Genomic DNA, 25,131 nt, shown 5'->3' on the forward strand with positions numbered 1-25,131 from the left:
GTATCATCATAATGTTCTGATATTGTCATCTGTGAAAAGTTTCATGAAATTTTGTTCAGTATTTCTTGATATATGTCTACACTGTCATTTCCGTCTCCATAGGGAAACCATTGTATGGAAAAAATGATATCGCATAACTTCATTAATATGCAAGCCACACAACCACAATTTTAATCAATCTTTGCAAGTAGCATATGGTACCTGTGTACTAAATCTGACTTGAATCTGTTCAGGCGTTTTTGTGTTATTGTGTAAACAGACAGACAGACACACACACTCACACACACACACATACACACACACGGACAGACAGACAGACAGACAGACAACGCTATGACATTAGCCCACGTGTGTAAAATCGTGAGCTAAAAATGAGTCAGCCCTTCAATATGTTTCAATATGTAAATTATGACTTAATGACCGACTAAACGATTGATCGATCGATCGATAAGTTGAAATAACAATTTACAGTAAGATTCATGGGCAACAATGGCATGGTGATTATGTAAATTTGTAAGATTAAGTGTCACGAAAGGGAAAAGTTCTAAGGTACCCCTCATCAATCGCTACAGAAAGAAGCATGTGGTATCATATATGATTTTTTTCAAAGATGGCAAATGCATGTTTTGCTATAATTGAATACGTCAGTTTGTAGATCAAAATTGCACATGGGCTCTTTGTGCTAAATAAAAGTGTGACCCATTGGTTGTTTTTCAAAGCTATGAATGGAAGTATTCAAGCATGTCGGCAATTTATGCTTCCTTGTGTTCTGATCGGCATGTCAATTAACAGCCTCGTTCGCAATTCTATTAACATTCTTCGAAATATTTCAACTGTTATATTACAAATAATCTCAAACATTACATCCTGTTATAAGTTTTAAACTTGCAGATTACTGTTAGAAGAGAGAAAGTAATGTGTAACAGGTTTAGGATGGGCTTTAGAAAGATCAGGCCTACATTAAAAGTAATCTTTGGTTGCAGGCCACAGGGCGGTGGCAGAAAAGGAACTCCAAACCTCAGAAACACTCGGCAAGGCTCTGTGACAGCACATAGTTTGTGTTTTCCGCTCTAAGGTTTTAAAGAAGTATAGCTATCAAGTCAAGTATGGCCTGTCAAATCCTGTCAATTCTGTTGCCGTTAAGTTTGTCATTCCTTGCGTTTTTCGTTTCGTATTCCAGCGGGAGAACCGCCGCGGAATGAAGTCAAGGGTCGTTTACCAGGTAAGCTGTCTTAGAGTACAGATTTGAAAGTGAAAGGAAAGAACTAAAAATATGAGAATCGTTGTAAGATAGTATATTATGTGTAGGAGGCTTTCATTTTAAGTAAGATATATCGACGCATTCGAAAGCATATACAATGATATAAGATAACTCGAAACGAAAGTATTTCTGCAAATATACTAAGTACTAATTAGTAAACTGTAAGAACAAGAACAGTAAAAATAGTCTCCTTGACGTTGTTTATACAATATTGGTTATAAATCCATGCTAGAAAGAACAGACATACAATAAGAATGGCTGCACAGAATTATATGAAATTTCCTACAAGCTTGCTTTGATGTGCGTGTTCGGGCACACCCATATCGCCTAGGTACATGATGTGCTCACTGACAGCTGCGCTTGTAAAATTTCGCAAAGCCCACTTTGCTGTTTTCATGCGAGGGAAGCGTTCGTATGTGCCGCCATTGTGAATCTCATTCCCCAAAAGCTTGCTGGTATACTGTGGCAGTTCTCGGATATCGCCAAATTGTGATTTTTTATTTTTTCCCCTGTGGACCGATAGCCGAGGGTTGCCGTTCGAATGAGTGTAACTCTACGGGAACCAAAAATGTTGCTGTCTACTATGGCAGCTGTCGGCCTTAGATGAAATGCATTTCATTTCGTTTTCATTTTAAATTTAATTTACTTTTATTTTCATTTTACCTGAGCTTATGTGTTTGCTCACCTGAACTAATGTCGCGGCGATGTCTGTGTGTCGATTAACACATCAATTGCATTTGCTTCGAGATTTTTTTAAAAATATGAACGTCTCAAGAAATAAGAACAAATGTCTTCTGTTTCACTAACACAATAATCACTATCAAGACCACTCATAGAAACGGGAAGTGGGTGGCTCCTCGCTTGATTCACATCACTGGAAGTGCAAAATGTAATGTAAAGAAATTTAGATTACATGGTGCTTTTATTGTGTACGCTTCACCGAGAATAACAAAATTTACACGCACTAAAAGAGTACCTAAAGTCGGTTCCGTATATGGTCTGCTACCCATACCAAATCAGTAAGTACTCCAAAACAATCTAATAATAGTTCGTGGCCGGCTACACAGCTTTTTCAAGTTGCTCGCTCAATACACAAAGGTGAAAATCCAAGCGCGAACAAATGAGAAGTAATCCGGCATATTTTTACACGAGCTCTGATTATATTTATTTAAAGCCTCATTACTACGCTCATTAATATAGCCTATTATTATAAGGTATGGGATCGGGATATCTTTTTGAGGCTATACATTGAGCGAATGTCAGGTCAAGAGGGTGGGTGGGAGGGAAAACAACATCTATCATCCAATACTATGCGACGTCTAAGGCTTGCTCTTGCTATCATGCCTGGTTCCTCTGTTATTAAAGTCGGGTTGCAGACTCAACAGGTGGTTGTACGTGCGCTGAGGCACAAATTCTGAGCAGCAGTGGAAGCTGTAGGGGTTCGTTCCATGGCAGTGCAGCTGTTGTAAGAAGCCTCCGTCGTTAGCAAGTGACACTGATTAGATGGTCACTGGCCTTTTATAATACCATATATGAATATTCATAATCTGCGTAGTAATTTCGCGTAGTAATTCGGCTTTGAATAATACAAAAACGGCCTTCGCTCTGCATGCAAAATAGTGTGCAATGGCGCGATGGTTAGCACGTAGCCAGAACTACAAAGTAAGCAGATCACAGTACAGTGGGAGACGACAGCGTTGCCACAATTTGGATAATGTTGTAAGGGTTTAATTAAGACCTCATAGGTGTCTCTGTGACCTCAAAGGGGTCCCCGTGCTAAATTTACAGTAAAGATAGGGGTTAAACTCAAGTCTGACAATACCCACCGCTTAGTGGGACGCTTTTGTAGTCACATTGACATTTTTGAAGTAATATTTGCTGCTATTTTAATTCAAGATGGATAAAAATATACAAAACTAAGGCTGAGGACAGAATAAACAATGACGAGGGCTACTGTCTGTGTAAAATATACCATATCTATTGAAAGACGCATTTGAAATCATATGGGCATTTTTGAAGTCATTCTAATTGCTGCTTTTAAATACAACAATGGATAAACACGGGAATAAAAAATACAGGAATTGGATTGGAGGCAGAATTATAAACGGGGAAGGGCTATTGATTTAAAAAAAACGAAATCCACCCAAATTAAGGGACATATTTTGAAGTCATACTGATTACTATTATTTAATACTTCAACATTCATACAAAAATACAGAATATTGGCTCAAAATAGAACTATTAGGGGAAGGGGTAAGTATTTTTTTCAAAATATATCTCCTATACATAGATGCCGTTGATAATATGTACATTACTGAAGCCATACAAGTTGTTGTAAATTAATTCTGCTTGCTCAAAAAATGAGATATCATTGCTTTGATGATTATTAACAAAGAGGAGGTCTAGTTTACAAAATACAAACCCATATGCACATTTTCAAGTCATACTACTTTCTGCTACTTCTGCTGCTAGTTTTTTCAAGTTGCTCGCTCAATACACAAAGGTGAAAATCCAAGCGCGAACAAATGAGAAGTAATCTGGCATATTTTTACACGAGCTCTGATTATATAATATTTAAAGCCTCATTACTACGCTCATTAATATGGCCTATTATTATAAGGTATGGGATCGGGATATCTTTTTGAGGCTATACATTGAGCGAATGTCAGGTCAAGAGGGTGGTGGGAGGGAAAACCACATCTATCATCCAATACTATGCGACGTCTAAGGCTTGCTCTTGCTATCATGCCTGGTTCCTCTGTTATTAAAGTCGCCTCCCGTCGTTAGCAAGTGACACTGATTAGATGGTCACTGGCCTTTTATAATACCATATATGAATATTCATAATCTGCGTAGTAATTCGCGTAGTAATTCGGCTTTGAATAAAACAAGCAGATAATACTCGGGGTGATTTAAATTGTCTAGAGGTTTTGTGATCTCATTCCACTGGCATTCATCGATGTGTTTATGAAGTTCCCCGGCCATAAATTCGTCTGGATTACGAAACCACAACTGCTTTGCCGATTTTTTGTTCTCGCCTTTCGACAATGCTGAAATCTCGGCCAGGTTTAGATTAGGTGGAGCCGGTCCAGGGGCACCCCCAAGCGTTATCCATCCATAACTTTTTTTTCTGATAGCCGTGCTGTTATTTACTTGATGAGACATTTCCCCAATTATGAACAATTTGTTGACAGATGTAAACTCTCATTACTATGTATATATACATACTTTTATATATAATTTTTTTTTGCATATATATATATATATATATATCTCGCTCTCCGTATAAATGGAAATGGATGTTGATATGGGGGCACCCCCGGACAGGACCATGCGAATGGCAGGCCGCCTAAAAAGGCGGAGGGCACTCAGAAGGCCCCCCTGTCAAGGAGTACCAACAATCATGGGTGGATGAAGTAAATGAAATGACACATGCTATCTCACTGATCACTTTAATGCCATAATAAAACCAGAATTTTTTTAAGCAAAGTAACATCACAAACACAAGATTCACAACTACGGGAAGTTAAGTTCATAAGTTCCAGTCCGTCATCATCTGCAAAGATCTTTTTTCAGGACAGTTTCTTGCTAAATGACCCAATTTTCCACATACGAAACATTTCATGCTTTGACGGTAATCAAATCGTGGACGTTGAGAATTTGGATACGGACGATAGTCTCTTGTAGGTCTGGTGTGTTTTAGAAATTTTCCAACTTTGGAGGCAATCTCCTCTTCTTCCTTATTTCCGAGCAATAACACAATTAGTTTTCCAGCATCGCTTTCAAATTCATTCCCCTCGAACTGAGACAATACTGCTCTGTACCGCTTCAACGTCGGATGGTTGACAATCGTAGCCCTGTCTACCAACACTCTAAGGGCGTTAACCAATTGATACCGTGACGCGGACATGTGGGCTAAATCCATCAATTTCAATAGCGCTTCTTCAACATTTGCTGTGTCAGCAGCTTGCTGCAGCTTATCGACTTTTTGCTGTAACTCGTGCAGAGCATTCCTGTCAGATACCTGCAACATAAAGCCGATATCTAATTAATGACAGTCATATCTCACTAACTCTTATTTCTATAGCCGTTTATTCTCAATGTCTACCTCTTCGTAGAACATTATTTACAAGAGCCTCATCGTTCTACGATGTCTACCTCTGCGTAGAGCATTATCATTTACAAGAGCCTCCTCGCTCTACGATGTCTACTAGCTTCGTAGAACATCATTTATAAGAGCATGCCATCATCGCTCTACAATTTCTACCTCTGCGTAGAACGTTATCATTTACAATAGCCTCATCGCTCTACAATGTCTACCTCTTCGTAGAACATTATCATTTACAATAGCCTCATCGCTCTACAATGTCTACCTCGTTGTAGAACATCATTTACAAGAGCCTCATCGCTCTACAATGTCTACCTCTTCGTAGAACATTATTATTTACAAGAGCCTCATCGCTCTACAATGTCTACCTCGTCGTAGAACATTATCATTTACAAGAGCCTCATCGCTCTACAATGTCTACCTCGTCGTAGAACATTATCATTTACAAGAGCCTCATCGCTCTACAATGTCCACCTCGTCGTAGAACATTATCATTTACAAGAGCCTCATCGCTCTACAATGTCACCTCGTCGTAGAACATTATCATTTACAAGAGCCTCCTCCTCGCACTACTCCAAATCTCTCATAAGAAAAACAAGTAGATTTTATTCATTTCACAAATAAATAAAGAGCGTCTCTACACCCGGAATTCACATGTCTTCCTAATGTCTACCTCTTCGTAGACAGCATAATACACGAGCTTCCTTACCTAACTTTACAAATCTACAACGTACACGTGCATAAAATCTCTACGTGATCCCAAGTCTCTACAGTGGCTATACTAGTCAATTTACATGCATATGCTCCCACCATATTTAACCAAAAAGACTTCAAAGAACAAGTAGAGAGTATGGAGAAAGACAATAGGATGGAATAGGAAAGGAAAAAATAGCTGTAGTCGTAAGGAAGGCAAAGGTGTGAAAGGGTGAATTCAAACAAAGGTGTGAAAGCAAAGGACAACAGGTGAGCGACATAGCATAACGAAGTTGTGGTCAGCACAGGAGTGAGGAATGTCTACATGCAAAGACAACCAAGAAACACGATGAAATAAATTAGAAAAGTGCTATGATAATACGAAAAAGTATGCTAATGCAAACAGAAGCAAAACTGGCGCTGTCAGCACGAAGGAGTAACCCACTCACAAAAGGAGTAAAATTACAATATGAAGGGGCTCACCTGAGGAACAAAATTTTCCTACTTGTACCATGAGAAAAAAAAAATAATGACAAAGGTAAGCTAAGCGTGAAGAAGGGCAATACCGGCGCTCTCTGTATCAAATAGTATCCCACTCACACAAAAAAGAGCATGACTACAAATGGAGGAGCTAACCTGCGACACAGGGTTTGCCACTGCTTGCACAGTAGGAGGAGTATTTACATGTTGAGCAGCACCATTTGTAGACGGCACTGGAACCGCGGCGGTCGCAGATGGCAAGGCCGAGGACGGAGGTTGCTCTGCTTGCATGCGGGTTGCAGGCTCAACAGGTGGTTGTACGTGCGCTGAGGCAAAATTCTGAGCAGCAGTGGAAGCTGTAGGGGTTGGTTCCATGGCAGTGCAGCTGTTGTAAGAAGCCTCCGTCGTTAGCAAGTGACACTGATTAGATGGTCACTGGCCTTTTATAATACCATATATGAATATTCATAATCTGCGTAGTAATTTCGCGTAGTAATTCGGCTTTGAATAATACAAAAAACGGCCTTCGCTCTGCGTGTAAAATAGTGTGCAATGGCGCTATGGTTAGCACGTAGCCAGAACTACAAAGTAAGCAGATCACAGTACAGTGGGAAACGACAGCGTTGCCACAATTTTGGATAATGTTGTAAGGGTTTAAGGCCTCATAGGTGTCCCTGACCCCAAAGGGGTCCCCATGCTCAATTGCAGTAAAGATAGGGGTTAAACTCACGTGTGACAATACTCACCCCTTAGTGGGACGCTTTTGTAGTCACATTGACATTTTTGAAGTAATATTTGCTGCTATTTTGTAATTGAAGGGGGATAAAAATATACAAAATTAGGGCTGACGGCAAAATTAATAATGTGGAGGGCTAGTGTTTGTATAAAACTATACCATCGCTATTGAAAGACGCATTTGAAATCATATGGGCATTTTTGAAGTCATTCTAATTGCTGCTTTTAAATACAACAATGGATAAACACGGGAATAAAAAATACAGGAATTGGATTGGAGGCAGAATTATAAACGGGGAAGGGCTATTGGTTTAAAAAAACGAAATCCAACCCAAATTAAGGGACATATTTTGAAGTCATACTGATTACTATTATTTAATACTTCAACATTCATACAAAAATACAGAATATTGGCTCAAAATAGAACTATTAGGGGAAGGGGTAAGTATTTTTTTTCAAAATATATCTCCCTATACATAGATGCCGTTGATAATATGTACATTACTGAAGCCATACAAGTTGTTGTAAATTAATTCTGCTTGCTCAAAAATGAGATATCATTGCTTTGATGATTATTAACAAAGAGGAGGTCTAGTTTACAAAATACAAACCCATATGCACATTTTCAAGTCATACTACTTTCTGCTACTTCTTCTGCTGCTATTTAGGCTATCTTTCTTTTAAAATACCTAAGTGATAAAAATATGTTTTTGAACATGTGCTCATTTTTGAAGTCATACTAGTTGGTAGTTATTACAATTTCACATCAAGGCTTTAAAAATTGTAAAAGAGGGGATCATACAGTTTGTTTTTCAAAAATATACCAATCCTTAAATAAAGGAAAGTATTTGAAGTCGATCGATGTTTTGAAGTCATGATGATTTAATACTTCAAGTTCGATATGAAAATAAAGGATTAGGGTGTGGAACAGAATTAACAAAGGGGCGGGCTAATGATTTCGAAAAATATGCACATATACCTCGTCTATAGAGAGATGCTGTTAAAGAGATGCAGTTTTGAAGTCGTACTAGTTGACGCTGTTTACTTCTTTAAATGGGATATAAAATACAAGAATAGGGCTCTATACAGAATTAACAAAAGAGCTAATGATTTTCGAAAATACTCCCTGCCCTTCAGGTAGACGACGTTAAAGACATCAAAATTCTTAATATATATATATATATATATATATATATATATATATATATATATATATATATATATATATATATATATATAAATAAATGAATATATAAATATATATGTATATATATATATATATATATATATATATATATATATATATATATATATATTTATATATAAATATGAGAGACATCAAGTATGTTTGATACAAACATACTTGATGTGTTCTCATATTTATTGTAATATTGCTCTGCATCCCTGCATCGAGCACTTTACCCCTCTGAGAAGATACAAACAAGTTTTGGTATATATATATATATATATATATATATATATTATATATATATATATATATATATATATATATATATATATATATATATATATATATATATATATATATATATATATATATATATATATATATATATATATATATATATATATATATATATATTATATATATCCGTACATTTATATCCCTGCATTTAAAGTAAACACTTCTGGTCATTTTGGTCTGTTTGTGGGAGATAAATAATCACCAAAACAATGATGAGATGGAGCGAAAGGCCAAGTATCCTTGACGTTTTTTTTTTTTTTTTTTTTTTTTTCCCCGACAAATGATCACTGATGGCATCAGTAACATTGATCTTTGGTCAGTGACCACTCTCTATTTGACCTATTTGACTAAGGGATGATTGATATACTGCGGATGCCACATATGGGACAGGATACGCCTACTATTTGCGGAACACCTGACATCACTCGTTGGCCTTTGCCAGAGGTCCATACATCTTTCTTTTACAGATGAGACGTTGTAGTGTGTATCAGTACTTTGCTGTCTATTCTGTGCTGTTTTGTGTGTGTCTTTGAAGTAATTGGCCACGTCATAATGAATTTCGACTTACAGTTGTTGGATTATGGATGGGTATAATTGTGATTATTTGACATAATAATGTGCCAGGCGACCTGTAAAGTGTCAGATACAATCAGAGTTATAGTACACTTCAATGGCTTTGTTCAACATTTGATATTGTTTTGAAAAGAATACATATGACTCCAAAAGTGTCTCCAGATAATGCAGATGATTAAATGCTCCAACTGGTACATAAAACTACTTTTACTTCGATCGCCTTGTCAAACATTTAGTGTTGAAATAAGAAAATATATTTGACTCCAAAAGTGTCCCTGTGATCTCAAAAGTGTTCCAGACAAATTCAGTGCTGAATGTTGTATTGACGCCAATTCTATTAACGGCCAGATCTTGTATTGTGCGTGCGTACAGTCCCATGATGCTGTCGTTACAAAATCTAAGCCAGTGAAAAATATGACGCACACTTCCGCTTTGTTTCACAAGTTAAGATGTATCGAGATTTAAATACATGATAAAAGTTAATGCTTTTTTAACATTTAAGCAGCATTTTTCGTAGAATTTTGTTTAGATGCAATGCATCATTGGCATTTTCCCTACTCATGATGGAATACCCTCACCAATATTCAGATACCGCCATCTCCAAAATTTATTAGCCGTTTATCGTATTTGCAACTTGTAGAATGAGTATCGCGTAAAAATTATTGTTCTCTTTTCAGGCAGGAACATTTACCGATAGTTGAAATTTCTAAAATGAAATACGCGCGGATGAGGTTTGTACTGTGCTGCACACTTCTTTTAAAACTGCATTGTCTTGTGCACCCCAAATCCTATTCACAATGAAAAAAATGCTTGAGAAATATGAAATGTTTCGAATTGCGAAAAGGTCAAAACGCAAGAGTCCTAAATGAAAATACTAAATTAAATGACGTACTTAAATGTTTGTTCTTTCACATAAACTATGTACGGTTGGTTTATAAACTATGTGTGGTAAAGCAAAAGTGGTTGGTTTTCATATAAAATTGTCTCATATTTCTCCTCGGATTCAGTATGTAGAGTATGTAAGACCACATTTTATCGTTATAAACTAACACAATCAGGTGAATTGACAATTATTCACTAGTCCTTTCTAGCTCATTTCGCTCGTTATCGTTTCATAAAAACGTTTTAACTTGTTAAAAACGTACTGTTTCGATTATCATTAATGTCGTCAATACCTCTATACCATAGATCTAAATTTGATGCAAGCATGAAAAGACGAGATTGTACACGGCCAACTGTATTGTTGGAAATTTATGCTTGTGCTTATCATTTCAAAATGTCTTTTCAGACACCAAGATGTTTCGCTCGAATGACAATTAATTATTTTCCTATAATACTTTAATATATGTTATTACATATGTACCACAGTTTTCTTCCATCGAAGAGCGCGCGTACTACCGGTATTTGCACTGCAGTGCAATACCAAAAACATTATACCATTCCTTTATGTTAATGAGTATTTACCAATTTTGACCCGGAACTATTTTTGTTTGTAAACACAAAAAAGTCGTCGAGAAGATTTCATTTCACTTTGGTTCGATGCTAGTTATAGTAAAATGCACGAAATTACCGAAAAAAAATACGACAAAGAAAATTGCATGTACTTATTAGAGTGTGAGGATGATTTTTATCATCCAGAAGAGCAGTTTGTTTGTCAACGAAGCAAAAACATTGACAACGGGGGACGTCTGCTTCTAGATGGATACGCGGTGGCCGCCGTGCTACGGCGGCCATCATACATCGAAACACACGTAACTGCGGGCGCAGCGGAGGCAATTAAACAGTTAACATTTTCAGAAACGTTTTTGCCAGTATCAACGGACATTGCCTGTTTACAATAGAAAGTCACTTTTGCATGCATTTTATTCTGTGCTTGTGTGTCTACACGCTATTGATAACAGTGAGCGCTTGTGTGCCACGGTGAACACTGAAATTTGATCGTTCGACAAGTTACGTTTCCCGTATCTTACTCTTAAATTTCTCGTAAAAAATCTTCGACCTGTTATTTGTATCGATCATTTAGAAGAATTTCCAGCTCAAATGTGAAAAAATCAAAAGCGTTCCATGTTCAAAGTTCTCTTCGTTTGGTTATCTGTGGCATGTTGCTACGTATCAGTGAGCGATCGTAAGCAGAGTTCGAGCCCTCCGACGTCCCTCTTACGTCATCCTTGATAAACAAGTAAACAATAGTTTAACCAATCAAAATAGAGGGTGTGACGGCGTTGACCGATGAAAAGTGAAATCTGATTCGATGCCTCATTACAGTGATGTCAATGTTATATAACTCCGCAGGGTCACCCTGAAGCTTTGACAGACAAGTAGTACGCACGACTAATCGTCGATTCTCTCGATAAATGATGCAAATGAAAGACAGAACATGTGTTATAATTAATATTATTCACAGATTATTACAGACCGTTTTGCTCGAACAAGTGAATCTTCAACTGTCCAATGCTCGTCCTCGACCATTTGCGGGGGAACATTCAAGGGTATTCAGCGTAAGTTAGACTACATTGCTGGTTTGGGTAAGTTTAGGTCCAAATCGTAGCAAAATCAAAAAATGCAGTACTTTTTCTGTGCTTATCTGCTGTTTAGAAAATGGGAAAAAAATGCAATTTTGAAACCATAGATTTGTTGTGCAATTTCAAAGATACTAGCCTGTCCTTCGTTATTTCAAAGAGACAATGGAACCCTGTGAGATTTTCATCAATATTTTTGCTCCTAACATGGTTTTAACATGTTCTTTACATCGACGTCGACATATGCTGAAACACTAGGAACTCAGTGTAAATTTTGCTAAGGTATCTGCCCGCTTTCACTTTCCTTTTAGATGAAAATTTCTTCAATGAAAATGTCCGAGCTTTATTTTCTTGTAGGCGTAAATGCAATTCTTATCTCCCCATTTGTGCTGAATACTAACGATTCAAAGGGTAGAGCCGATTACCTTGGTCGTTGGCCTTTGAATATCTATGAAATTAATACTTACTTCGGAACTCGACAAGACTTAATTGATTTGTTCAAGCGTGTCATTCCCGTGATATCTGGGTAATGACAGAAATGTAAGTATGTTCTTTCACTGTTGATCTTTCGCGGACGTCTGTCGCTGTTGAATGAAAGCAAAAGTATTGACAATAAAGTGTTGAAATGTTTTAAACTCCAAACCACAGTACCCATTACAATCAGTAAAATTGTGTAGAATCGAAAATGTGCGCATTTAATGTCTTGGAGATTTGTTTTCTTCTAAATTTGGACATTGATAAAAATGTAAGACGTCAAATGTCAAAAGTCTGCATTAAATATATCATTTGTGACCGGAGATGAGTAGTTATTATCTCTCTTTCCTACCCAGGGAGGTTCTATATTGTTATTATTTTCAAAAAACCAAGGGTGTGATAGTGAACGAAAACAAGAACCAATACAAATAAAGGGTTTACGAAATTCAAATGTTTTGTTATCGTATTGAACACAGAATGATTTTATATGTTTGAAACACTCAACTATAACGGTCAGATATTGTTTTGAATACGATGGTTTCAATCGGGTATGAATTCACAATGTACGGTACCCAATCACCTAGCGGAGAAGCTACAGACAAAACCGCTCGGCCAAAATCCCCAATCTCAAAAAGATTGGAAAGGGACTGCCATGCATCTTAACACCGTAAAGGGAAACCTAAGTCCAGCGAATGCCACCTTTTATTGCTTGTAAAATCATCTTTGAATAAAATGCAGCTCAAATTAAATTTGCAACATAATTGTACGCGGTGACGACTACGGCGCGACGACAAGAGAAGTTGAAGTAGACGACATTTATTATAATGAGCTCGGAATTCCATGGGCGCGAAAGGGCACATGGGAGGAGCGTGCGTGACTTCATTGGTGATACAGACGATCGGAGCTTGCAGCTGGAGGAGTAGTGTGCACGGTTCAGCGCGTTTGTAAGACGACTATGGAGAGTTCGGACGGCGATATTTCTGAAATCGAGTATTACTTTTCCGCCGACTGAAATCAAACCATACTAATTTGAACCAAGATATGTAATAATGGAGAAAATTTCAACACATTGTTCACATGTTGGCTGTTTGCATTTTGTGTATGATTCCGTGGAGAGAGTCACTGTGCTTGTACAGACCCCGAACTGGATTGGAGAGACTGAGTGACCCTGCGATCCTTCAACGCTACGTTTCTAAAACAGAGTTTTCTTCATCAGTCGCTTAAAATTAATGTTTGGTTTGTGAATGATACGGAATGATTGACTGATTGTATGTGTTACCATGTAAGTCGAGCTTGGCCAGATCTTTAAGGCTGCGAAATCTCCGATATATATCGGAAAATATTTATCCGCGATTTGACAAATCTATAGTCTCGTCTATTTTTCGAAGTTGGGGTCGAACTGAGAAAGTCGGGCTTACTCAGATCTGTTAAGTGATGAAATCTCCCATGTATATTGGATATTTGCCAGCGATTTGAAAAATCTAGTATCGTCTATTGTTGTAAAGAATGTATTTCGTACAAGACCAGCCAAAACTCCCGATGATGTCCGATCGATCCTCTTGCCAAGTCCCGATCGTCAAGTAAAAATGTATTACATGTAGTAAAGAATGTATTTCGTGCAAGGCCTTCCCAAACTCCCGATGATATCCGATCGGCCCTCTCGACGAAGTCCCGATAGCCGTGTGTATGAAAATTTCGTTTAAATGCTTGAAATTTTAAAAAATATATTTCGTGCATGAATAATCTAAATGTAAAACATGAAGGATTCTTGACTACCGGCCATGGATGCTATTTTTGAACTAAGAGTCGGACAGAGGTAGTCGGGTGGTCAGATCTGTTAGGTGGTGAAATCTCTGATATACATCGGATATTTACCCACGATTTGACAAAGTATCGTCTTATATCAGAGTTAAAGTCCAAAATCTCCGACATTTATCGGGTTAATGTTGGTGGCCGTGCCGACACTCAGTGCAAGTAAATCTAGTATCGTCTGGTATCGATATTAGAGTCCCGCAATCATTGCCGATATTTATCGGGTAATGAATATCGGCGATTTCTCAGACCCGGTGTGCCGAGACACAATAGGCAAGAAGTCATTCTAGTATCTTGTAGTATCAATGTTACTAGGTATAGTATATTAGAGTGCCGATATCGCCAATATTAATGTTTATCTGGTTAAAACCGGCGCGGACAGTAGGCTGACTCAGCATGTCAAGACACGAACCACATTGTGTAGTATCGTATTAGAGTCCCGAAATCTCTTATAAAACAATCATCCCTGAAAGTACAGAGCATAACTTTGAATATTGACAGTTTTTTAACATTGTATTACCTCGCCCGACTTTCTTTAGCCACCGTAATCGAAAAAAGCTGTTCTGTGGGATAAAAACTTACTCCGTTTTTGTTCTCCCTTGAGTCATTTTTGCACCCAACTGCACAACAGTTAATCATTTCTCATGTTACTGAGCATTAAAGAGTTGCAATGTGCAGAACTGCACTACTACAGTCATAGACTCGAATGCATCGGTAAGCTATCACACAGGTTCGTGTATCGCCTATGACGTCACGCACGTTCCTCCCATGAGCCCTTTCGCGCCAATGGATTTCGAGCTCATAATGATACTTCAACGTCTCTTTTCGTCGAGTCGTAGTCGTCGGCGCGTGCAAGTATGTAGTATATTTGAGCTGTATTAATTTTTTTTTATTCAAGGGTTATTTAGAAGGGATAAAAGGTTAAATTCGCTAGACTTAGGTTTCTCTTTAATTATATATTTAAATATCAAACATTTATTTTCTGATAATAAGTGTCATTTGCCTTGATGTCGTGTTAGATTTTGATAGCAAACAAATTGTAGGGTCATTTCAATATTTATAATTTTTGTAATTTTTACTCGCAGGGTTATCAGGAATATGGGTTATCCAGACCTCTCTTCCAACAGCTCCTATTATCGCCAAGATTATGATTTCGACAAGTTTGTACCATTTAACAAACAAGAATATTATCACGATTACAAAGTAAGACTTTGAAATTAGTGATCGAATTTATCACGAAATCAGTAGGGTAAGGTTTATATAGTCATCTTTGAAAGCAGCTGACGAATTTCTCATTATTTTATTCATATTTGCTGTTCCCGCCTAACGTCTTACAAAACTTATCCTTCATTTTCTGACATCGCTAATAAGACATAAAAAAATCTTAATCAGCTCTGCAAATATTTCACAATCTTAATACCTAAAGATATATGAATTGTGTAATGGATTATTGCACCTGTTATTTTATTTCCAGCGGCCATGTGTTTAAAATTGGCTCCTAGTTTGTTTATTTGTTGTTTGCAGGGATACTGGCTTCCACGATTGATTCATTCAAACAGTTTCGTACGCACTACATTGGTAAAATGGTTCAAGACGTTGCGGCAGATTATAATATAGACGGTTTTTGCATTGATGACGCAGATGATGTAAGTAGATTAAGTGTTACATGTTTGGAAATGCAATAGGTCCCTTGTATCAATGAAAGATTCTTATTTCATTTTTGACTCATCAATAAATAAAATGATACCTTATTTTATTGTTTATGATGTCGTCAGCAAAATATGTGTATTCTTCGTCGTTGCCATAATAATAATAATAACAATAATAATAATAATAATCATCATCATCATCACCTTTTTCGTCGCCGAGACTATCATCATTGTGACCATCATTATCTGCACCGTCTTCAGTTCGTCATCTTCATCATAATCATCGTCTTCATCCACAAATTTCTATCGAGAAAATTGCGTTCATAGGGAAACAGCTCTGTACGCGGAAAGAATAAGTCTTGGTCGCCATTTAAAAATACTCTTACACTTCCTCTCACTTTCACAGATACCCAAGGACTTCTTAGAAGAATTGAATAACTCGACTGAGCTCTTTATAATTGGTCGAGCCTATGGCAGGGGTGCTGTGTATGCACCGCCACTTGATGCTGTCTTTGATTACGACATGCAGTCAACCCTGCGCTCCTTTTTCTCGAGATACTCCTCTAGCACTGGTTATTATCAAATACCTGACGGATTGGCGCTAAGAGTAAGTTTATTGGGCTACTAATAACCACAAAGGAAAAAAAAACCTTGAAGTAGAGCACAAGCCTGAAAATGTTTTTAAATTAACAAAAATTTGTAAACATTGTCTGCTTACGGCTTGCAATGACTTACTTCAAAACACCGTCTTACTCTAATCCGGAGAGAAGTTTGCTTTTCTCACTAAAGTTTTGAGGAAAATTAAAATTACATGTTAGCTTCTATAGTCACAACTTTTACGTCCTACTTTGTTATGAAAGAACAGTTTGACAATTCCCTGACTTAAGTTGAAACTTCTAGTAGAAATGCTACCAACATGAAGTTTTGACCAGATGTATAGGGACAACACTGTTCCCATCTACGACATAATCAAGTCAACAAACCATTGGCGTATAGTCAGTTTGACAATATGTTCACTTTGAACCTGTTTGTATTACTTATATGGACTCTGAATTTAACCTCATATTAAGATGTTTTCTAAAAGCCTAAAAAAGTTTCGTAAGTTGTGACTTTAAACCTAAAATCAAAATTTGTAACTTGCTTGCAGAGATGTCTGCCAATGAAGCCACTTAGTCGGATCCTAACAACTGAAAATGCTACGTTGCAATAATTTTTCATCATTTAAATTCAAGTATGATTTAAAATCTTATTATACATTCTTTCCACCGAATCATGGTCAACGTTTACTTTATGTTGACCTGTATACAGCGAAGTTTATTCACGGATCCCACCGTCCTTGGAGGCTACTTACAAGACGTCGATACAGAGAGATTTCTTGCCCTCTATGATTACACTCGACTGAAAAATGCACTTGCATATCTTCTTATGGCTGAGGTAAGACTTTCTGTATCATTTCCCCCGTATATATAATATACCCTACTATAGTAAGTCTTACGTACCACCAAAACGTTCTCAGCAATGGAGGTGAAAGATTCAAGGGTAGTTGACAAGTTAAAACAGAAGTCAGCGGGCAATGCGATATAATGAAAGTTAACATGTGCAAAATTATTGCTATAATCCGTGCAAAATTACATCCAGTACTCCTTCATTAGTGTTATATAATGTATAATCATATAATCACTCAATTGGACACTTTAGTCCCCTATCTCTATTCGATGCAAGAACTCGCGTTACACAGTTCTTGTTTTGCGTCCGTGCACCTAAAAGCACTCCGATATGAATAGAAAGGAAAAATGGAAATCTCGACTCCATTTTGGATGATTGCAGAAGTTTCATACTTTAAATGAAATATTTAATACACAGTTTTGACGTTACCATTCCTCCCATTAATATAACATTTAACATTGGCTGCAGGCCATTCTCAATGTAGGAAAAGACTCGGTGAAAAAAGATAGATGGATAAAGAACCAATTCTTAATCAGCTGTTACATATTACATCAACTGGACTAAATCAATGACACGCAAAGTTCTCTTGACTTATAGCACCAGTTTGATTATTTTTAGACGACGAACTTCAAGTTACATATTCCCTACGTTCTCCCCATATCGACCGCTAAATACTCTTTCTGTTGTGAACGTACATCCAAAATGGCACAGGGGTACCTCGATGCGTCATACGTATGACATGTCACTGCTTCAGAAGGGTTGGACGAAATTTAATACATAGGCTCTACAAGCTTCCCCAGGGTTCATTATTGTGTCTCAGGTGAACAATGCCATATGTATGACCGATAATTTGGACGTATCTCTGTGCAGATTCCAGTGTTGCCCTTTTTGCATCGCCACACTCGAAATTTCATTTAAAATAACTTCTGAAAACAGACATGACTGTTATTAGCATCTCACATCCAACTGACTGCCCACTAACATCAGATATGCACCTCCAAACGGTGCACTTTAAAATGAATGTATGCCTAATGCTGGTAATATTACTTCTCAAATTGCCGTGCAAATTGTCAATGATGATATATCACGTTCCTGCATTACGTATTTAAGTCCAAGGTATTTAGAACCTTACATGTATATGAAATGAATTTCATTCAAATAGAATGCGGCTCGGAGCCAACTGTTTTGATATCAAGACCTATTGTTGTTTTGCTGGTCTTCAGCAATGATCGTGAACTTTTAAGCCTGCGGCCTTCAGTATTTTTTGTGAAAGTCAACAATATAGTTGCTCGTTAGACAGTTTACCAGGCTCGAGCGACAATGCAAAAGTTTACGTTAGTCTAAAACGGGAACTTGTCAATTCTCGTGTCATTTTTTTGTAAAAAGGAGCGAGGAGAGTGAGGGTCGACGGGGGTGGGTAGTTTTCATAAACATTTCAAGGGTGAATAAAAAGAACTACATTTTTTCTTTAGCCTGACCCTTAACCCTCACCGACACAACACAAATACAAACACAACAACAACTCTATGTAAGTATTTTCCGCACTTTTTTCTTTGTAAAAGTGTCCTGGAAGACAAGTCCCTAACATCCCTTGGCCCTCAATAGGTACAGTCTTGGTATAGCTCTATGCCACTACACTTGACCCGTACCATTCGATGTACAAGGTGATTTGTTAATTTTGTTTTAAATCACGTAAACTGTGTAAAGTTGAGAATTTTAGCACAAGTTTAATATATTCTGAATATTCTATTTTGGTCATTAATTACCGAAACGTTTTTTTTTTATATTCACGGTGCTATTTCCGCTAGTGGATTCCATTTCTCTTCTATGGAACTGAACAAGGACCACTGTTTGAAGGTGGAACTTACTCTCTTGAATCAAACCACGATTCCCTTTGGCCTTACTACATAGAAGATGGAAGTCTATATCAGGTATAAGGAGTATGTATTGCATATGGACCTTTTTGTGCGAGGATTATAGAAAAAGGTTATTGATATACTTCCAGAAATGTTTGTCATGACGATATACGAAGGCAATAGGAATGATTGGTTGAAACGATTAGATGGAAATACAATTTGTTAATGGCTTTATTGAGGGAAGATCACTGGGTGGTTAGATTGGCGCACGGCAGCGTGAAAGGGCGGGTGGTTGAATGGATGGATGGACATAAAGACGGACACGCAAAGGGACGGAACGTTAGATAATTAAATAGAAGGAGCGGAGACATTGATGAACAGGGGTGAAATTCTGAAATGGAGTGAATGACGGACGGATTAATTCGCAATAAAGCATGGTTGGAGCTCGATTTATCAGCTAGAGAAAATTTCCTTTTTTTGAAACACAACGCCAGACTTTCAGCATTTATTATATGGTAACAATAAACCACCTCAGCAACGAGTGTACCCCTCAATTTTGACCAGTTCTCTCCACAGATGTACTCGCCATCGATTGTGCATTTATGTCGCCAACTGGTCAAAATCTTGTGCCTTACTGTCATTGGTTGTGGTTTACTACTTAACTGCTTTATCATCTAGAAGATCTTTGCCCACGTTTCTCTGTTAGAGTGTAAAAAAGAACAATTTAAGTTCAGCACTTATTATCCGTGCATCGAATCTTGCTTGATTTAGCATCAGTAACTTTTCTTATTTACTCATAGTTCATATCAACCATCCTCAAGCATAGAAAAAACCTGTTTGGGTCTTCAGTCAGCGATTATCAAAACGTTCCCCAAGTGGATTGCTCCTACGACGACAAGTTTTATTCTTTCACAAGAAAAACGGTAGGTTAAATAGAGAGAGCCATGGAACCTAACATAGGGGCTACAAGAAAACGGTAGGCAGTATAAATGTATCTAGAATGAGACAAACAAACTGACAAACGTCGAGGCATCAACAAGAAGACTGAGAGCCAATAGATAAGAATACTAAGACAGAGTAAAATAGTTAAACACCTCCCCATATTTACTAGTTAGATATTATGAAAAAAATATGAGAAATTTGCAAGACCGTGTCGTTTTATACAACACCGTTATATATATATATATATATATATATATATATATATATATATATATATATATATATACACACATCTCGAAGTATACATGTGAAAGGATTACTAACTTGACACTCTTACATATATGATTGGGACGAACCATTTTATTTGTAGGTGGTGTTAAAATTCGATAAATAATATTTGTTTTGGTGGCGACATTTTGAAACCAACTCAGAGCGTTTGTTTAACAGTGTAGATTTGTCAGCATTGATAATGTGCAGCTTTTCTGATATACAAAGATTACATCGCTTGCTTATGCTAGAGTAGATCGATGCTTTATCAATGATTGACCATGAAATGTCAAAGTCTTGGCCCTTATTGCTTAAGTTCCATACAAATTTGGACAACTCAGTATCGTTTTTTATCTCTCTTTACGGACGATTTTATGTGGCTAGTGTAGCGCGTCTTGAAGGTGTTATCAGTGAGGCCGATGTAAACCCTCTCTGCGTTGTCCTCCATTGATATTTTGGTCCTGTAAACCACGCCTTTGACTTGACAGTTACCCTTCAAGGGGCATGCCGACTTAACCCAGCAGTTACAATCAGTTGGTTGGTCCTTACGCTGATCTCCGGTGATTACCCTTTTATTATGCGATTTGATTATACTTGCCATATTCTTCATACAGCTATAACTCACTTTAATTGTGTTTCTGTTGAAGATCATGTGAAGTTTAGACCCCTTTGGAAAATGTTTGTCAACAAGTTGAAGAAATTGCCTGCCGATATTTTTTCCTCGTTCTTGATGATCAAAGATGCCCTTATCACTAGATATAAAGGTCAATATAATACGGCGATAAAGGCAGGCGGATACACCGAACAAATTGAATTTGTCAAGACCAACTAATCAGCGAGGAGAAACAATAACAGGAAACGTCATATCACGTAGTTTAACCCCTTTTAGCAATAGCAATAGAAATTAACATTCTTGATGTGTTCTTTATATATTATATAAAGAACACATCAAGAATGTTAATATCTGTTACTGGAGTTTCATAAATTCACGTAATCGTGATTCATGCGTGGAAGTCGAGTAATCGGTAGCGAACATGAATAATATTAAAAATCGCTCGAATGTGTGCTATTATGGAATACAATATAACCTATCAATTTTGCTATTTTAAAACATTCGTCATTTGATGTTTAATTTCGTGATTTTGACAGACATTCATAATCATATCCAACGAGGAATATACAACATCGGGTCCTGATCCTATGTATACCATACGAAACCATCCCTTCGACGTAGGAACAGGTAACAACTAAGACAAAAATTCAAAGTCAACTTTCTTACTCTTCGTGGCTGTTGTGTACCATTTATCCATAGCCTTAAAATCACTGAAAGTTGCATGAGATTTTAACGATGTTGTGCTCGCCTTTTTATCTTTTTAGAGCAGTGTAGTTGAGGTCTCTAAGAATGACGCTAAGGCACAAATATTCTTAAGGTTTTCTAAGAAGTTAAAAAGACAACAATCTGGCAATGATGTACTGATTTTCAGAGTTTACGTATACAAGACTCTTCAAACAAACTGATCATGGGCAGCAAGAACAAAATCATACTTTTCTTAGTACGTTCTCTCGTAACAGTTTAACTCCTTAAGGGCTATAAATATTCGTTTTTATGTCAGGTTTAATAAAAGCTTACGAAATATAATATTTAGTTTTCATTTTCGGTTTTATTTTATTGCTTTTCAGAGCTGATAAATATCTTTGACTCGGCTGATAAGGTCACCGTGAAGAATGATGGTACTTTCTCTGTCACTCTAGAAAACGCCGAACCGAAAATTTACAGCGGAGGATCAATGTTTGGCCAATCTCTCGTGCTAGTCCTGGCCATATGTGTATCGGTGTTATATGAGATTACTGAGCATATGAAGATTTAGTTATCTCATCCAATACTTTGCGTTATCTTTCTTCCGATGCAGCTCAGCCACATGTGCTAAAACTAACATTCCTTGGAACCTGGTACCTTGCTTTGATAATTAATTTCAATATTATGATAGAACAAATCGCATTTCTATCTGTCGAAGCACCTTCGTTTCTAGTGATAATATTAAATGAACGTAAGGTCATTCAATACGTTTATTTTGCTAGTAGGTGCAATGATGTTGATATACTCAAGTTTTTAGCTTGTAAGCGTAACCTGTAAACTTATAGATAGAGTTAAGGATAGATGTTTGTTTTAATACGCTGTGGGACGTAGCACAACAAATTACAATTGACAAAGAGAGCATAATTCAATGGAGACAATCATAAAAAGTTACAGTATTGTCCTTTAGATAATTCGATCACTCAATCAATAGATTGATCGATCGATCAAAAGATAGATCTATCGATCGGTCAACCGATCAATCTATCAATTGATAAATTGATGGGTAGATCCATCAATAGAACGACTGATCTATCAATTCGATAGAATGATAGATTAATCAATCGATAGACAGAATGATCAATCGATCGATTCGATAAATTGGTCGATAGATAGAGAGATAGATAGGTCGATCTGTTATCACATTGTCTCGTACTTAGTTTGTTTCTGCTATTTATTTTTTCCGTTTAGCGTAAATTGCGACAACTTTCTGTAGCAAAGCAATAGTAGTACGACTGTTTTCATGTTAGCACGAACGACTTACTTGATATAAATGTTTTCAAACGACTAGACTTGGTTCAGGAAGTTGTTTCTAGTCTTACTATAGTAGCTACAAAGTTTAGCTTTAGTTATGTAATATTCAAAGAGATGGTATCAGTATCGATAAAACAGGCAGGGTAATGAGCGACTGTTGGTTTACATAGAGAACCCTACCGAGAAAGAAAAATATTATGTATCTGTATCGGCTACAATTCAGACAGAAAGTATGGTTGTAATAGCAAGATTAGAAACAACTTTCCAAACCAATTCCAGTAGTGTAGCAACATTTAGATCAAGTTAGTCGTTCGTACTGCAACAAAAGTTATACAGGCGAGTCGTGGGAATACTTTGCTTTGCATATAAATGTGATTATCACAAAACATTTGTTGTTTTTTTAACAATTTAATCAAACCAGCTATAAACTGAAAGTCCTTTTTCCTTCGGGAATGTTTTCTGGCTCTAACAGACCAATTTAAATGCCGCAATGACCGAAAGCCAACATCGCAAATTTCGCACAGACATTGGATACGTCAACGATAGAAATAACTGCGTTTTAACCAAGGAATTAATTAACCAAACAATATTAATGACGTATTCGTACAATTGAATGTTATTGCAAATCTCAATTGAGTGTAATAGAAAAACAGTAAGTATATCAGTATACAGGAACTTAATTAAAAGGTATCAGTGACCTCTGGCAAGTGATTTCTTCTACCAGCACTATAACTCTATACGTCTATTCAGTAATTTTGCGATGACTTCGTAATCAAAAAATGTTACGACGTGAATCGCAACAGACTCGAAAAGGATAATAATGAAAGAAAAAGCATTATGTTGTCTAATAAATCTGTTGACCTGGCTTGCTTACAGAAGTAACTTGCAAAATTAATGAATTTTGATTACAAGGAATTCAGTTGAACAATGAGTCCTGATTTACCTGTAATTCAGTCCCATGATGAGAGTTACATTGCAAAGACTTGTAATTTCTACAAGAGAGGTTGATTGTGTATGAGTATCTTAACATTATGTGAATGAAATGTAAAGATAGTGGTTTTACATAACAACTTCTGTAAAATATTGTCTTGTGTCTTTGTGCAGTTTTATGAATTGGGAAACGGTAACATAAGTGAGTATTCTGATCCTGGAAACAGTTTAAAAACGTTTTACGTATGCAACAATCAATGGCGTATGCCGTAGAGGGCGTGATAGTCGCCATGAAAAGAGAAAATAATATCTGCTGATGTGCGGCATGGAATAAGCTCTTTCTCTGATTGGTCCATTGTCACTATTCATAGCGACTTAGGGAGTCTATTTGTATTGTTTTAATTATATTGGTAAGTTTCAGCTACCCAATTGGATGACAGCTTATTCAACGCCGCACGTTAGCCCTATAATATGGTATTGTTGTATTGGGATCTCTTCCAGAATCTGAATTTAGATTTTTGACTGCAAAAGCTACTTCATGGAGATCAATTTAAAGCCCTTTACCTCTATAATATTAGAATCGATTATAAGGGTCAGAATCCATAAATTGTTGATATGCAACCAATCAAAATAAATTTTACAAACAAAAGACATGGACCTGTTAATTAATTAGGCACTGAATTAGAAATGTTATTAATAATCTCGTTGTTTGAAATGCAGGTTTCTTTTAGAAAGCTCAGTTCATATTCTATTCAAAAACTACTCTAATTGTTGACTGTCAGGAAACGTCTCTGGTTACGCAAAGAACAAAAACAACTATTTTAAGATTTAAATTTAGAATACTATCTGACATTTCGGTGGGTAGCAAAATAAAAGTGAATGTGGTTAGATCTATGTAGACCCGTTGTTATAATTTTTTTATTAATCGGTATATATTAACTTTCTTTTAATGTAACACCAACATTAAGTTTGTATTCTTTCTGATACTCTACAATTATATACGAGAACAAAAGCACGTTGCTGTACCTACAATGGTGTAGCTAATCTAAACGTCGAAATTTCAGTGTGGTGTATGTTTTATTTACAAGAGCAAGAGAGACAATAGGTTGGAAAATATAAACAATTCAATAAGCTAGAACAGGAGCTGGAAGAGTATATCACCAGAATGCATAATGCTAGTAATACCTGTAATCTCTTTCAATAGACAAGAATTTTACATCTGTTTCCATGTGATTTGTACGGTTCTTTGTTTATATCAACGGAGAAATAAACATATGTTGAAGTGTGAAATG

The 25,131-nt window shown here is 36.7% G+C and overlaps 1 protein-coding gene across 2 annotated transcripts; it reads left to right on the forward strand.

Moving 5' to 3' along the window:
* Positions 1–987: 987 nt before the first annotated feature.
* On the forward strand, positions 988–25,126 carry LOC139148726 (uncharacterized). 2 transcript variants are annotated; one of them, XM_070720202.1, is made up of 11 exons: positions 988–1,222; positions 11,741–11,861; positions 12,213–12,395; positions 15,227–15,344; positions 15,666–15,787; positions 16,197–16,397; positions 17,099–17,224; positions 19,045–19,167; positions 19,893–20,015; positions 21,451–21,541; positions 21,982–25,126. In XM_070720202.1, the coding sequence occupies exons 5-11, from the start codon at positions 15,725–15,727 to the stop codon at positions 22,167–22,169; spliced, it is 915 nt and encodes a 304-aa protein (XP_070576303.1). In that variant the 5' UTR covers positions 988–1,222; positions 11,741–11,861; positions 12,213–12,395; positions 15,227–15,344; positions 15,666–15,724; the 3' UTR covers positions 22,170–25,126. The 2 variants fall into 2 exon arrangements, with proteins under 2 accessions (XP_070576303.1, XP_070576307.1); XM_070720206.1 differs by lacking the exon at positions 21,451–21,541 and having other exon boundaries at positions 1,000–1,222; positions 21,982–24,894.
* Positions 25,127–25,131: the final 5 nt, after the last annotated feature.

Source organism: Ptychodera flava, chromosome 2, assembly GCF_041260155.1.
Source record: "Ptychodera flava strain L36383 chromosome 2, AS_Pfla_20210202, whole genome shotgun sequence".
Classification (NCBI taxonomy): domain Eukaryota; kingdom Metazoa; phylum Hemichordata; class Enteropneusta; family Ptychoderidae; genus Ptychodera; species Ptychodera flava.